The following is a 12,165-nucleotide window of genomic DNA, read 5'->3' as shown; positions in this document are numbered from 1 at the left end:
TTGATCTGTATTCTGGGAAGCCATTGTCCAGGGTCCCCCCGGCTTTGAAAAACCCAGATGTGGAAACCCAGATGTTGACTGGGTATGGATGTAATGGTTGGACAGTGTGGAAATCTGTCTACTTGATCTGTTTCTGTTTTGATAATTCTGCCTGTATACTTTGAAGTTCGGGGTGCTGACCTTTTCCCCTGAACAAGGTAAACGATATACGTCTGACTGATTAAAGTAAGCTTGTTAACCCATTTTGAGTTGCTTGCCTTTAACAAAGCAGATCCAAGAACCTGTATGGGCAGCAAACCCTGAGGACGTGCTTGGGGTGCTTGGTGCTACAGGTACCATAGTATCTAAGCATATCTAGACTGAAATAATTTTCCCCCTTTCTTCCTATAGAAGAATAAATGTGCTCTAATAGATAGTTTTTGGCTTTGAGTCATATAAAATCTGAGTTTGAATTCCATCCCTGACACTTGCAAGCTGTGTGACCCTGGGTTCCTTCCTTATCTGTAAAGTGGTAGTACTTACCTCAAAGGACTGTCATGAGACTCAAATAAAATAATTTGATCTTTGAAAAATTTAAAACATTCTATAAATATTGATTATTATTTGTTAAGGTATCACTGTCCTTGGAATTTGCCACATCATTAATGTTATTGCCACCTTCTTCTCCTTGTCACTTCCCATTCTTTCTGATGGCAAAATAAAAATACATTTAAAGATATGTGGGCCCTTGCTATGAAGGAAAGACTCCTTGGCTATATCTTTTTTTTTTTTTAGCAATTGGGGTTAAGTAACTTGCTCAAGGTTACACGGCCAGTTATTTCTGGGTGTGGTGCTAAGTATCTGAGCCCGGATTTGATCCCCAGGTCATCCCGACACTGGAGCCGGTGCTCTTACTCGCTGTGCTACCTGGCCACCCCCTTGGCTATATCTTTAATAGTTCTGTTGAATATATGTATACCTTACAAAAATATAAAGTGTTTTATATTTTTTGTTCCAAAACTAGTTCTTAGGAATTTGGGTTTCTAATAGAGCCCCAATTGAATTCCATCAACTCTTCATTTGAAACATGTCAAGAGTTGTTGCATCATCTTTCTTTTCACAGTCATAATCTAAAATCAAACTCTAACGTTTCTTACCAACTACAGTAACTTTCTAGTTTAGCCCAAATCTTTACCTTTTTTGGTAGGAAGGGATGTGGACCTGTGATTTCATTGTATGTAAGTATGGAAACTCCCTAAAGGCATTCAAAGCAGCAATTTTGTAGCTGCACAAAAGGGTTGTTATTTGCCCTTGGTCACATAATCAGTATGTGTCAGCGACAACATTTGATCCTCAGTCTTCCTGACTCCAAGGGTGATTCTGTGTCCACTATTCCTAGCATCTCATAAATAGCAATGAAAATGTTCTACTTCCTCTCTTCTTCTTATCATTATAGCCTGGTCTTTCAACCAAGTGAAAGTGCCTAATGTTTTCTGCCTGTAACTAGCCTTGGAGGCTACATGGTCACCATTCCACTTTCCTCTCTGTCTTCATATGCAAATAACTTATTCAACTCTATGTTGGACTATTGGAATTTTTCTTCTTTGGTTTCAATATAATTTTCTTATAAGAAATTCTCAAAAATAATTTTCTCAATTGACAGTCATTTGGTTAATTTTAATTCATGAATCACATATTAAAAACTGGAAAAGATCTTAAAAGCCCTTTGGTCCATCTCTGTCATTTTACAAATGAGGAAATGGGATCTGGAAAGGTGACTGACTGTCAGAGTCATAGAGCTAGAAGATATCTGAGGCAGGTTATGAAACCAGGTCTTCCTGACTCATTGATCATAGATTGTGAGCTGGAAAGGATCTCAAAGGATGACTAGTCCAACCACTTCATTTTATAGGTGAGAGAACTGAGACCCAGTGATCATTGCTCAAGGTGATGGCAAATAAGGGATTTCTTTAAGGACTGTGAATGATTTCAGGCAGTAGGAAGGAGCTAATAGGCAACAGGGAAAGACTAATTTGCCAGGAGAGCAAGCAAACAAGTAGAGGGATTGGTGGCCTTGGGGAGGAGAAACACCATGTTGTTGGAAAGGGTGTGATGTTTAACGTCCTCAATCCAAGTTTGATGACTGTCTATTTTACATGGTGTTTAGATGTTTGTTGGAAAGGAAGTCACATGAGCTACATTCAGACCTGAACTCTACTGCTTAGTACCTGGTGGATCTTGGACAAATCATTTACTCTAGACCTCAGTTTCCTCATCTGTAAAACAAGGGATTTGAACCAGATGACTTATGACCTCCCTTCCAGCTTGGAATCCTAATACTCAGTATTATGAAATCATAAGTTGATATAATTGCTAAGAATATTGAATTTCAGGATTTTTAGAAGACTGCTGATTTTTTCCTTTAATAATTGCCAATACCATCATTTACCTTTTTTAAGAAATCTATTAAAATATTCCTCCGTGCCCTTTTTAAGGGTTTTCATCTACAGCAGTGGTATTCCCTGCAGAAGTGGTAGCCACATCTGTTGCTGAGCTTGGAGCAGGGCTGGTCCCACTCTCTTCAGTGGTATCAACTTCAGTGGTGACTTCTGTTTCAGTGACAACTTCAGTGGCTTCTGTGCCTGAAGTTGTGTCCCCTGTGCTGGCATCATCTGTAGTAAGTTCGGTGACCTCTGTGCCATAGAGGGTGGTGTCCACTGCCGTGGTGGTGGCCTCAGAAACTGTTGTTGTAGAGTCTGCTGATGTGCTGGTGGTAACTGAGGCTGCACTTGTGGTCTCTGCAGAAGTGGTAGCAGATGTGACTGTGGCTTCTGTGGTTGGGGAGGTGGAGTCTTCTGCAGTGGTGGAGCCATCAACATCTGAGGTAGTGACTTCAGTCACTTCTGAAGTTGTTTCACCTGTTTCAAGGAGAGTGGTCACCTCTGCAGCTGATTCAGTAGTGATGGCATCCATGGAAGTTGTTGCTTCAGGGGATACTGTGACAGTGTTATCCTCAGTGGTGGCTCCAGTGGTTGTGGTCCCTGTAGTGGCGGTAGTGGTGGCCCTTGTAGTGGCAGTGGTGGTGGCCCCTGTAGTGGCAGTGGTGGTGGCCCCTGTAGTGGCACTGGTGCTGGCTCCTGTAGTGGCAGTGGTGGCCCCTGTCGTAGTAGTGGTGGCTTCCACAGCCCCAGTGGTAGACTCATCATCGGGCTCAAAGGTGGATACTTCAATAGCTGGGGTGATAACTTCAGTCCCTGGTGAAGCTGATTCATCTGTTACAGGGAAAACTTCAGTAGTGACCTCATCAACTATAGTCGAAGCTTCAGATGTTGAGGCATCAGTGGCTGAAGACGTGGCAGCAGTAGCAGCAGTGGCTCCCATGGTGGTCGTGGTAGCCACTCCTGTAGTGGCAGTGGTACTAGCTCTTGTGGTTTTTGTAGCAGGTGCTGTGGAACTTGCCTGAGTGACAGCTGCTGTAGAGACTGTGCTGCCTGACCCAGGAGTCCTCGTCACAGCTGAAGCAGTGGTAGTTCCAGGAGTCGTGATGAACGAGTCTGCTTGGGCATCAGTTAAGGCTTTGGGTTCTTTTGTGACTTCAGCAGAAGTCGCTGCTACTGTTTGAGATGGTTGTTGACCTCCTGTTTGTGGTCGATGTGTATGGCCTGGGTGTGGGTGATGGTGTGCTGAATGAGATCCTGGAGGACAAGGTCTTTTAGAAGGAGGTCGAAGAGGTTGGGATATGTGTGATGGAGGCTTTGGAGCCTTTGGCTTAGAACATGAGGCCTGTTTATGTGATGGAGCTTTGCCATTGGGACGTGGTGAAAGTTGTTTTGGAATAGCCTTGGAGGGTCTATGTTTCTTTTGTGAAGCTTGGGCATGTGGACGTTTCTTCGGTGGACGTTGGGACATTGGAGATCGTTTTGGTGTACATTTGGAATGTGATGGTTTATTGGCAGAATGAGAAGGCTTGCGGGTGGGCGTGGGGATTCTCACTGGCTTCTTGCCAGGTTGGGAAGGCTTGCGGGCAGGCCTGGGGATTCTTGCTGATTTCTTAGCAGGTTGGGAAGCCTTACGGGTGGGCTTGGGGATTCTCACTGGCTTCTTGCCAGGTTGGGAAGGCTTGCGGGCAGGCCTGGGGATTCTTGCTGATTTCTTAGCAGGTTGGGAAGCCCTACGGGTGGGCTTGGGCCTTCTCGCTGGCTTCTTGGTAGATTGAGAAGCCTTATGTATGGGTGTGGGGCTTCTTGTTGGCTTCTTGGCAGGTTGGGAAGCCTTATGGGTGGGCGTGGGGCTTCTTGCTGGCTTCTTGGCAGGTTGGGAAGCCTTATGGGTGGGCATGGGGCTTCTTGCTGGCCTCTTGGCAGGTTGAGAAGCCTTGCGGGTGGGCGTGGGGCTTCTCACTGGTTTGTTGGCAGGTTGGGAAGGCTTACGGGTGGGTGTAGGTCTTCTCACTGGTTTGTTGGCAAGTTGAGAAGGCTCACGGGCGACTCTGGAGGTTCTGGATACTGCTGTTGGTTTATTGGCAGGCCGAGACTGCCTTGATGTAAATTGAGAACGTGCTGGTTGTTTTGAAGATGTCCTAACTGATTTGGGCCTCTCCTTCAAAGGAGGAATCTGTTTCCGTGCTGGAGATGACTTGGGAACTACCTGTTTAGATAGAGCTGCCCTTGGTGCAGCTTGGATAGGAGCAGATGACCTTCTTACCACCCTCTGAGAAGATGATGACCGGGCTTTTGGAGCCTGGGGACGTGAAGATGTAATCTTTTGAGGAAATCTAGCTACAGATGAGGGAGACACACTTGGACGAGACTGAAATTTCCTTGATGGGGATTGAACAGAGGATGGTCTACTTCTCACAGTTCGAATTGGATTACTTTGGACAAATTGATTATTGGGTGTTTTTTGTGTTCTCTGACGTTGCCTTTGCTGACTTTCACTTAACTGTAAGAGAGAAATAAAAGGTATTTCTTCATTTAACAGACATTTTTAAGTACCTGTAATATACCAGTCTTTGTACTAGGCACTAGTGATACTGACACAAAAATAAAACATTTTGCCCTCAAGGGGCTTATATTCTCATGGGAGGTAGTGGGTGGGAGACCACACAAACACAGACAAATACAAAATATGCATAAGGTGAATATGAAGGAATTTCAGGGATAGCTGGAGAGAATCAGAAAAGGTGGCATTTAGGTGGGGTCTTGAGGCTAAGGATTCTTAGAGATGGAAGAAGGATTTTGTTCCAGGAGGGGGTGGGGAACCTGTGGTCCTTAAATTTGACCTTTTGTTTGAATCCAAATCAGTCAGAAGGCTGCACTCAAGGACCTAGAAGGCCACATGTGTCCTCAAGTTCCCCACTCCTGCTCTAGGTCTTGGGAAATGCCTGTGGAAAGACACAGGAGTGGGATTTGGACAGCCAGCAGACCAATTTGGCTGCATCATTGAGTGAGGAGTGTGGAACATAGGAGAGCAATGTACAATAAGTCTGGGAAGGTAGGCTGGATCCTGATTACAAAAGGCCAAATGGAGGAGTTTATATTTATCTCAGAGGCAATAGGATAAAGGCATAGATTTTGAAAATATTTTATATATTATAAATATGATATTTTTGAGTACCTAGTCCTAATATCCCAACGGCAATAGGATAGATTCTTGTTTAGAGAAATGACAGGGTCAAACCTGATCTTTAAGAATATCAATTGATGTTTTGAAGTAGTTGGTCTTAGGCCCTGGAGCACTGAGTACTTCATTACTGATTTGAGGAAAGGTCTTATTCATTAAGTTGATTGAAATCTCCTTGATGATATGACTGAAATTCACAAGATCAACTTATAACCCAATATGACTTTGAAAGGAAATGTATCTGGTTTAATGTAAGTACGGTAAAGTGTGGCAATGGCAGATGAATCATCTTTTCTGTGGTGCCTCTTTCCCTAAGTGAGGGGAAACACTCTGCAGGTGGAGAGCTAATTGAAGGGCAACACTGATCACGTTGGCTATTACCTGACAATCATCCCTCCTCCCTCCTGTCTATCCTCATCTACCTCCATAGCCTTCTGACAAACAAACCCTGTGAAACTTTCCAGCTCCCCTCTTTCAAGGACAGGTGGCATATATCAATCATTCTGTAGGTCAGTAGTCTTCAAATTTTTTTGATAACATACTCCATTGGTTAAACATTTTTTGAGCATTCACTGCTGATATGTGCATATTCATGCATTTTTAAATTATGTGAGCAAGTGAATAAAGAATTCATTAAAGACTTATGTGCAAAGTACACATGTATGTGTGTACCATACTTGTAATTGTATACATTATAATATATGTATATAAATTGTATAAAGATATAATATAAAGATACAAATTAAATAAAACAGATTGAGGAAATAATACTTAATCCTAGAGGTATTAGGGAAACATTGTAATTTATTGTGTAGGATGGTAATATGGTCAGACCTAAACATTAGGCAGCTAAGTGGGGGATGAGTTGTAGAGAAGAGAGATTCCCCAATGGCAGGGAAATAGTTCAGGTGAGAAGTTGTTAGACCTTGAACTAGGGTGTAAACTGAGTGAATAAAGAGAAGGGTGCAAGTTTGAGGATTGTTGTGGAGGGAGAAATACCTGGGCAACTATTTGTATATGTGGGGAAAGGAAGAGTGAAAAGCTACAGATGTTATGTGGGTTCTGAGCCTGGACTGCCTGGAAGGATGGTGGTCCTTTCAACAGAAATTGGCAGGTTTGAAAGGGGATGGTCCTTTTTTGTTTTTTTGAGAAGGGAAGGGAAAGAAGGGGAAGAGAGTGTAATGAAGTGTTGAAGTGGATCACAAGAGATTTAGCTTCTCCAGAACCTGGGAACTTACTGGAAAACAACTGGTAAAGGCCAAAATGAACACAATCAGGATTGAAGTCTTCATCTTGTCTTTCTGGCCCCTGCAAGTAAGAAGCAAGAGAATTCTCTAGTAATGGGGTGATGATAATGTATATATTAACTCTGATCAAGTTGCTTTTAGATCTAAAATTAGAATTTCAAATGTCATCATAAGAATCCACATACAAGATAATTTCCTTAACACAATGCAGAAATTTTTAAATTATGCTACATTAAAACAGGGATTAAAAATAATTATCTTGTTCCAAAACACATTTACTGTACTATCAAATTTGGTGACGAAACATTTATGTCAGGAGAATCAGGGGGAATGGTCATAGGACACTCAAATTCATGTATTTTAGAAGAAACTTTTTGTATATTAGCATAAAATATCCCTTATACCCAGTGAGAGGTCTCAGGAGATACAGAATTAGCCTCAGAGTCAGGAAGTGATGGGTTCATTCTGGCTGTGTGACCCTGTACAATTCACTTAGTCTCTGTTCTCACAAACTCTCCAAGTTACTGATAAGGGCTGAGGGTGGATTGGTAGAGATTTTCTGTACTGATGAAGCCATAGGTTCAGTCCATTTTCCTATGTTTCTTTGAATAACCAAAGGAATCTATGGCCACTCTTGCCTAGGATGTCCCCTCATAAACTTTAGTATTCTTAAGGTTTAAATTCTCCGGAAACTTTGCTAATGTGGCATAATTATAGCTCTACTTCGCCCATCTCAAATAGGCTTTCCTGGTTAGTTTTGCCTTTTAACACTGGGCCATACTCCCTGACCCCATCATCCCATGAGAAACATTGTAGATGCCATGGCAGGCCCTTTGTCTGAAAACCCTATGTAAACCTAGGCCCCCGGTGGCTCTGGGCTTTGGACCCAAGAACATACCTTACTTCTTTTCAGGCTGACCAGTGTATCCCACATGGGAGGTAGGAGTGAGGGAGGCCACATGTGACATCTATCCATACTTTTCTATTCTTTGTTTGGATCTGAGTATCATTTAACCATTCTATCCCATTCTGGTGATGGATTCGACCCTAAATTTGGATGGCATTCTTCAATGGTAGAACCGAGAAACATAAATGGTAATGGGCCTGACCATAGATGCAGCAGCACATGCATTTAGATGCAACAGTCTCTATTCCCCCCTCCCTCCCTCCTTCCCTCCCTCTCCCTCCCTCCCTCCCCCTCTCTCTCTACTCCTCTCTCCCTTTCTCTCTCTCCCTCCCCTTCCCTGTCTCTCTCCCCTCCCTCCCTCCCTCCACCCCCTCTCATAAGGACAAAAGACAGAATGGTTTGTGTGTGTGTTACCATCCTGTCCTCCCTTCTAATGAAATATTTGGTCTTTTGGGGGTGATCCCACTGCCAGCATTTCAAATGGCAAAAGTCAAGATGTGGAAGGTGACCTCAAAAAATCAGAGTACAAGTAAGAAAAGTGAAGCCCCGGAGTTGATTGGGTACCCCACAGTACCCTAAGCCATCTAGCTATTTATTAGCAAAATTGACCAAGAGTCCCAATTCCCAGGGCCAATGGCCTGAGGAAGTGCTAAGAGGTGGAAGGGTGGGAGACCATAATGAGAGTGGAAGAATTAGGAGGTGGAAAGCTCAGACCGAAATGGAATCATAGAAATTATGGTCAGATAGGAGGATGTCCATTTTGAATTAGGAACGTGTTACTGGACCACTTGTAGGTAGTAGCGAGACCTCCTGTGTGACTATTCTACAAGTCACTGACGTAGAGTGACGGAGTAAAGTGGTCATGACGTTTAAGCAGGATACAGTACTGGGAGTTGAGGGAGTTGGAGGGAATGTCTCTATGGATATTAAAGCCCCCTAGTATAAGACTAGGAATTGGGGAGGATTAGAAGATGGCGACCCAGGTGCTGAACTGTAGAAAGCAAAGTATGTGTCACTTATAAAAACTCTCCTATCTGTACACTTTAAAAACATGGAAATAGACTTTTATAACATGTTGTAAAAATCCTACCAAGGAAGAATTTTACTAGTTTTGGAACTCATTCATCAAAATTAAAAAAAACCTTCCGGCCAGTTTGCAAGAATCCACAGCAGAGAAGATGAAAATGTACTAGCAGAATTTCAAGAACAACCAAAAAACCAAAATCCTTTGCTTAATTGGTTGTTAGGATTCAAAATTGAGTGTCACGATGCTATGAGCACACCCAGTAATGCATTTCCTGCATTTGGAACAAAAAACACCATGAAAAATAGCTAACACCTGTCTATCCCCTACCGTGTGCCAGGTGCTCTGCTAAGAACTCTACAAATATGATTTCATTTAATCCTCACTACAAACCTGGGAAAAGGGTGCTCTTGTCATTCCCATTTTACAGACTGGGAAGCTGAGGCAAACAAGAGGTTAAGTGACTTGCCCATGGTCAAAGTTTGGGGATGAATTTAAACTCAGGTCTAATGGTCTATCCACTAGCTCCACCTACTTCACTACCCCCTCCTTCCCCATAGCAAAAAAAAAGCATATTCAATCACATGGCTCTCACTAAAGTATTATTAGTACTAATAATTTAGTGATAGCAGAGAGGATTTTTGTCCCATTAAAATAAAATTATTTAAAAAATATTTCATCTTTTTATCATCCTTTAAAATGTCTTTTTGTATAAGTTTTATAATGTACATAATTAAAGTATAGTAGCTCCTATAAATAATTTACAAATAAGAGAATAGATACCTATTTGGAGTGCACGCTCAAAACTGTTTTATGGGAGTGTGTGGTAAAAAGAGTTTGGAGTCTACTCTCCTACTCAATGCACTCTAAAGTTCTACATTGCCTTGAACATCAAGTGTAAACTGCTTTGTCCACCTACAGCCAGGCTACAGTTCCCATCTTATTGCACATCATTCCCCTTCTCATACTTTCTGATCCATCCAAATTGGAATTCTTGCTTCTTCTCACACTTATTATTCCACCTTCCATCCACGTGTCTTTGCGTAGGATTATGCGCCATGCCTAGGATGACCCCTGTCTTTGCCTTCACTTAGAATTCCTTGCTTATTTCAGAATGTCATCCAAATGACACCTCCTGCAGGAAGCCTTTCCTTCTCCCCCCATCATGCAGCTCTTAGGAAGTAGCATTCCCCAAAGAAAAAGTACCTTGTGTTTATATTCTTCCCAAATAGAATATAAGCTCTTTGAGGACAGGGACAATTTCACTTTTCTTTATCTTTGTACCTCCAGCACTACAATGTCTGACTTTTAATAAATAATTGTTGATTAATTAACATTATTATTTGTAAACCCAAAGTCAGGATTGTATTCTCGACTCCTGTCCCTCAAACCCAGCTACACACACACACACACACACACACACATACACACACACACACCTTAATCTTTAGACTATGGTTGGGGATAATAAAAAAGTCTACTGATTTAGTGATTGAGAGCTCAATAATGCATCATTTTATATTTCTTAAAAGCCAGACCTGACTGTGATACCATTGCTTTGCTTTAGTTTATTGTCATGGTCATAGCCATACCCTGGGCCAAACTTTGAATGAAGAAGGGAGTGATGATGAAGACAGAAGAGAGATAATGGAAGAGTGGGTGTCCCAAAGCCTTTGGGGTCACCCAAGTTGGTACCTTGAGAGGGGTCCGTTCCTTTGTGTCAGATGTTGCCTCTTCTTGACTCAGTTTTCTAGACTCAGTTATTTGTTGATTCCCAAGGAAAATGAAGAGACAGACTGATTGAATCTTGGTTTAATAAAGGAGTCAGGCTTTATGTTTGTCCCTCCTACTTTTTGTCTAGTGGGGGGGAGAAAGGAAGAGTGACATGAAGAAGGAATTGCTCCAGGTTAATCCTGAAAACAAAGATAGGACAGATGCTGCCTACAAAACAGGCAGTTGGCCTTTGAATAGTCTGTTCTCTGGAACATTGTGATGTATTATCATACCCTTTCCTAGGAAAGGGTAGAGATAGTCATTTAAAAGCTCCATGGTAATTTCCAAAAATTTAACTCTAAAATGCCTAGGATCCATTTTTTTCATATTTTTTCTAAAGAAAAATAATTAAACATCTAAGATTCATTCACTAATTTATGCATCATCAAATATTCTTATGCTCTTGGAATTCTGATTAGCTCTTACTTTTTGCATGTTTCAATTCCTTTTTTCCACAACTGTAGTGGGTTTTTTTTTAATGGAGGGGGGGAACTTCAGTCATAGCTAAGGGGATTTCTTGACTAAATTGAAAAAAAATTATTCCTATCCTGATCAGTGAGAGAAAACTTTCTATTAGCTGGAGAAACCAATAAAAATCTATAAGATTAAGAGAAAAATGACAAAGCAGGAATTTCTAGGTTTCTGTTAGTATTGTTCTTTCTAGACATTTTCCTCATTTTGGTTATGTGATTAAGAAAATAAGAAATAGTTCTCTTTTATTTTACTTATTACATTCAAAGTGACCTACACACTGTTGTAAAAATGTTTTCTCACATGTTAAGTCCAAGGTTAGGTCCAAGTTAAGACTATTGCAGGAATGACCAGTGGAACTGTGAGGCTAACAGTACAGCCTCAAAGTTGCTCAAGAAGACCCGAGTTCAAATCCTACCTCTAAAACCTAATGGCCATCAATAACCCTCACCAGGCCAGGCAACTTTTTAAGACTCTCCATTATAGATGTACTGTCATTAACATGATGAGTTTTACATTATTCATCTACATCCTTACTTGTCCATGCCAATATCTGTTATTACTTTTAATCCAACATCAATAACAAGCGTTTCCAATTCCATACAGAATGTGGGCTCCCTTTCCCCACAGGGCTCATGGTGCCTCTTGCCAACACACTCAGTTCAAGAGCCACAGATGAATATGAATAGCTTCATAAAGGCATTGGCCAAGGCTGTGGGGGAGTTAGGGTGGGTGGGTGGATTGTCACTCTCAATGTGCAGGACTTTGGTGTGATAATTGGTATCAAAATAAGTGCTGTGCCAGTCAAGAGAACAATCCAGAATATTGTTGTTTTTTAAAGGGAACTGAGGTAATCCCTTGAAAGCCAAAAATGTGACACACACTGCAACTGTAATGCTGATTTGATTGGTCTTGAAATCAGAACAATTTCTTTTCCTCGTTTCCCATTTGCCTTAAAATACCAAGGTCATCTGAGCTTCTTCTGAATTCTTAGGCATTTGAGGGAGGCCTTTGAGGGTCAGGCTTCTGCTTTGTTGGATTGTTTTCTTCAGTGCCTTGAAATTTCTGACTTACAGCCATTAATTAATGAGAAAAGGAAAGAGAGAGAGAGAGAGAGAGAGAGAGAGAGAGAGAGAGAGAGA

At 41.7% G+C, this 12,165-nt stretch overlaps 1 protein-coding gene across 1 annotated transcript; it reads right to left on the bottom strand.

The window, feature by feature from the left end:
* Positions 1-2,469: 2,469 nt before the first annotated feature.
* On the bottom strand, positions 2,470-6,893 carry LOC138168997 (uncharacterized). The gene is made up of 2 exons (XM_069098060.1): positions 6,840-6,893; positions 2,470-4,920 (listed from the first exon to the last, which is right to left on the bottom strand). Exons 1-2 carry the CDS (start codon positions 6,891-6,893, stop codon positions 2,470-2,472), a joined length of 2,505 nt encoding a protein of 834 aa, XP_068954161.1.
* Between the last annotated feature and the right edge of the window lie 5,272 nt (positions 6,894-12,165).

The sequence above is a fragment of the Petaurus breviceps genome, unplaced genomic scaffold (genome assembly GCF_028583685.1).
Source record: "Petaurus breviceps papuanus isolate PSGF00001 unplaced genomic scaffold, PetGlider_PUasm1.0 126, whole genome shotgun sequence".
NCBI lineage: Eukaryota > Metazoa > Chordata > Mammalia > Diprotodontia > Petauridae > Petaurus > Petaurus breviceps.
The sequence above is the reverse complement of the archived record's forward strand: the minus strand, read 5'-3'. Positions and strand labels throughout refer to the sequence as shown.